Source organism: Triticum dicoccoides, chromosome 7B (genome assembly GCF_002162155.2).
Source record: "Triticum dicoccoides isolate Atlit2015 ecotype Zavitan chromosome 7B, WEW_v2.0, whole genome shotgun sequence".
NCBI classification, from domain to species: domain Eukaryota; kingdom Viridiplantae; phylum Streptophyta; class Magnoliopsida; order Poales; family Poaceae; genus Triticum; species Triticum dicoccoides.
In genome coordinates this window covers 518,824,998-518,828,638 of record NC_041393.1, presented here as the reverse complement: position 1 = coordinate 518,828,638, position 3,641 = coordinate 518,824,998, and the positions used below count along the sequence as shown (strand labels likewise).

Here is a 3,641-nt window from a genome sequence, read left to right as displayed (position 1 = left end):
GTGATCGTTCTGCGATGAGTCATCGTTGGCGCTTTAAAGGATCCGATTTTATAGAAACAGTTGGCACTTTTAATGATCATGATTAATGCATTGTGGAATCGAATTGATTTTATATGAACAGTTGTCACTTTTAATGGTTATGATTAATGATTGGTAATAATACAAACCCACAACAGCATTTTTACAGATGTACTCCCTCCGTAAAGAAATATAAGAGTGTTTAGATCACTACATTAGTGATCTAAATGCTCTTATATTTCTTTTAGTGATCTAAACACTCTTATATTTCTTTATGGAGGGAGTATACACTAAATTTCTTGTGCATGTTTGTGTTGGTCCTCTGCGTTTTGCAAGTTGTATGCTAGGTACCTATTGTATAGACCTTGATTGTTGATTTATGTGTCACCGGAAACTGAAAAAAGAAAACTCGATCCGGCCATGGAGTAAACAGAGCCCACACAACAACATAGAACTCAACCTTTTTATTCCCTCCTCTTGTTCCATAAGGATTCATCATCCATGGAGCTGCCGTGAGGCAGAGCAGAGCAGAGCACATGGCGGGCAGGTGGCATGAACAAAATACGCTAACACAAGAAAACTAAAGATAAACATCGGAATTAAACACGAGTCTGACAAATCACAAAGACAAGACCTCGTCCCTAAGCATCCTCTGTTTCACCGAACCATCTTATTGATTTTTCGCCCCGAAACACCAGCGTACGTACGCCTTGGTGTCCGTGGTTCATTGCTTTGCTTAGGCGTCCACGATGTCGCCGTTGTTGGTCGCCGCCAGGATCATCTCCGGGTGCAGCGCCGGGGTCACGTTCTTGAGCGTCCCGTCGATGCCGTTCGGCCGGCCGAGGGCCTTGAGCGCCAGGTGCGCCGCCTTCTGGCCGGAGATCATCATGGCGCCGAAGGTCGGGCCCTGTAACCAACCGCCGCCACAAGACAAAACAAATTAATCGGGTCAGTCCAGCACAAGTCGAAAAGAGATTCTTCCTCTTCTTCTAAGAAGAGGACGCGTGTATAGGAAAGCAAAATTTAGGAGTACCATTCTCGGGGCGCCGTCGATCTCGGCGACCTCCATGCCGGTGACAATCATGCCGGGGACCACCTCCCGGGTGAGGCGCACGATGGCATCCTCGGCGGTGTTCATGTCGAGCGCCTTCATCCCGGGCACCGCCTGGATCATGCCGATGTCCTGGAGCCGCTTGACCCCGGTGGCGCCGAAGGGCCCGTCGTGGCCGCAAGAGCTCACCACGACCTTGGCCTCCATGACGTTGGGGTCCATGCAGGACTGTGTGTCGTGGTTCATGGAGACGAGCGCCCAGTTGGTGACGACGCCGGCGACGCGGTCCTCCTTGACGATGAGGTCCTCCACGGCGACGGCGTTGAAGAGCTTGACGTTGGGGCGCGCGAGGAGGCGGCTCATGACCGTGGAGGTGAAGAGCGCGGCGTGCTTGATGACGACGTAGTCCTCCTGCTCGTCGTACTCGATGTTGAGCTCGTCGAGGAAGAGGTGCGCCGGCTTGCGCACGACCATGGCGGAGAAGAGCTGGCCGCCGAGCCAGGCGCCGCCGCCGGGGGACACGGACTGCTCGATGATGGCGATGCTGATGGAGGGGTCCTTGGAGAGCTCGTACGCGCAGGAAAGCCCCGCGGATCCGGCGCCGACGATGACGACGTCGGTGTCGGCGTAGGTGATCATGTCGGTCATGTAGCGGCGGGTCATCTCGCGGGACACGATGGACTCCTTGATGGGGCTGAACTTGAAGGCGTTGAGGTCGTAGGGAGGTGTGGAGGAGGAGATGGAGTTGCAGATGGCGCCGGCACGCGGGGTGGCGACGCAGGACGGGGTGCGGGCCGCCGCCGGGAGGCGGACGCCGGAGAAGGAGGGCTTGAGGAGGCTGGAGGCGGTGGTGGCCATGGCTGCCATGGTGTGTGGAGCTGTGCTAGCTTCTTTTTTGCTGAGATGGGTGGAGACTGGAGACTGATGATAAGGGGGAGTGTGAGTGGCAGGGTATAAGAAGAGGATGAGAGGCGAAATATCTGGAGATTGTGGGTACGTGCCGTCAGATCTGAGCATGTCGCAGCCTTTGGACTCATTCGGGATATTTTGCGGAGCATTTCGGATCCTCTGTCAATCACTAGTTCTCTACTTAAAAAAAACAGACTCTTGAATAAATTGAAATAACCTAAACCAAATCGACCATTTTCTAAAATCATGTACTGCATTAAATCAATTAAATCAATCAAATCTTCGCAAAATCACAACTAAATCGAAACTTTCATTTCCTTCCCTTATGCTTATGAATACCCAATTCAAATCAAATCAAATCTTATGAAAACCTCGACTAAATCAAAAACTTTTCTTGCATTCCACTATCCCTACTCAATCAAATTAAATCTTATCAAAATCTCGAATATAGTGGGTGTAATGTATATGTCATGTATAATTAGTGTTGAACCACTAGAATAATGTATGCATTCGTTGCAACACACGCGAATTAACTTGTTTTGGTCATCATGGTCGAGTCAAACCCTGAAAAGGAGTAAATCGGCAAGTCATTTTTATTTTTATACCGTGAAGTCAGCAATGACATCAACCTAGGACATAAGGTCAGCAGTGATGTCATTTAGTATATGACAAAATCTCTACTATTAAAGAAGAGTTGGTCCCCTTGACTCCCCTCATCCCTCATTTCCCCCCTCATGCACCCTCTCCCTCCTTGGTTTTATGTTAATTTTTGGTACTCTCAACCCATGTTGCACAAAACTAAAAACAACATAAATAGAGTAACTTGAAATAATCTAAACCGAAACAGTACTTCCCAAGATCATGCCCTAAATTAACTAAATAAAATGATATCAAATCTTGCCAAAATTACAACTAAAACAAAACTTTCCTTTGCTTCCCCGACGAATAACTAAATCAAACCAAATCTTACCAAAACCTCAATTAAATCAAAAAAATTGTTTGCATCCTCCTAGCCATAATAAATCAAATTAAATCTTGTCAAAGTCTAGAATATGATGGGTGTGAGCCATATGTCAGATATAATTAGTGTTGAACCACTAGAATGTGTATGCGTCCCTTGCAATGCACGGGCAATTAGCTAGTTGTTTTTGTTGTCATCGTGGAGACAAACCCTGTCAAAAGGAGTAAGTCGGCAAACCATTTTTGTTTGTTACTGTGAAGTCAACAATGACATCATCCTAGGACATGAGGCCACCAGTGATGCCATTTAGTACATGATATAAGCAATGAGGTAACTAGGACCATATCGTCCCTAAGGGCATGAACTATGGATGCACTAATATACTGCTGAGTGCTCATCTAGATTAGGAGCAGAGATGTGAATCACTACATTTACCAAGCCCATTGTGTTCCCCTCTTCTCTCTCTCTCTCCATCTTTTTTGTGATACCCAATAACTTCTCATCTAGTCCACTTTGATCAATCGCTTTTGCCTCCTTCTCTTTCCCTTCTTCTTTTCTGACGAAGCACCTGCACTCTTGCAGGACCCATTCGGGCCTGTAGGCAACCATTTTTTACCTTCTTTCTCCACGATAGCAAGTCATATGATGTGTAGGGCTGGGTCATCTGTCCATGGTGGACCATAGTTCATGATTGGTGCCGCC

At 47.5% G+C, this 3,641-nt stretch overlaps 1 protein-coding gene across 1 annotated transcript; it reads right to left on the bottom strand.

Moving 5' to 3' along the window:
- Window positions 1-461: 461 nt before the first annotated feature.
- LOC119338169 (thiamine thiazole synthase 2, chloroplastic-like) lies at window positions 462-2,006 on the bottom strand. The gene is made up of 2 exons (XM_037610470.1): window positions 1,052-2,006; window positions 462-925 (listed from the first exon to the last, which is right to left on the bottom strand). Exons 1-2 carry the CDS (start codon window positions 1,934-1,936, stop codon window positions 755-757), a joined length of 1,056 nt encoding a protein of 351 aa, XP_037466367.1. The 5' UTR covers window positions 1,937-2,006; the 3' UTR covers window positions 462-754.
- Window positions 2,007-3,641: the final 1,635 nt, after the last annotated feature.

Excerpts from the sequence above, each read along its gene's own strand:
- LOC119338169 (XM_037610470.1), bottom strand. The coding sequence starts at position 1,936 with ATGGCAGCCATGGCCACCACCGCCTCCAGCCTCCTCAAGCCCTCCTTC. Across the intron at positions 926-1,051 it reads TCGACGGCGCCCCGAGAATG|GGCCCGACCTTCGGCGCCAT; the intron begins GTACTCCTAAAT and ends GGTTGGTTACAG.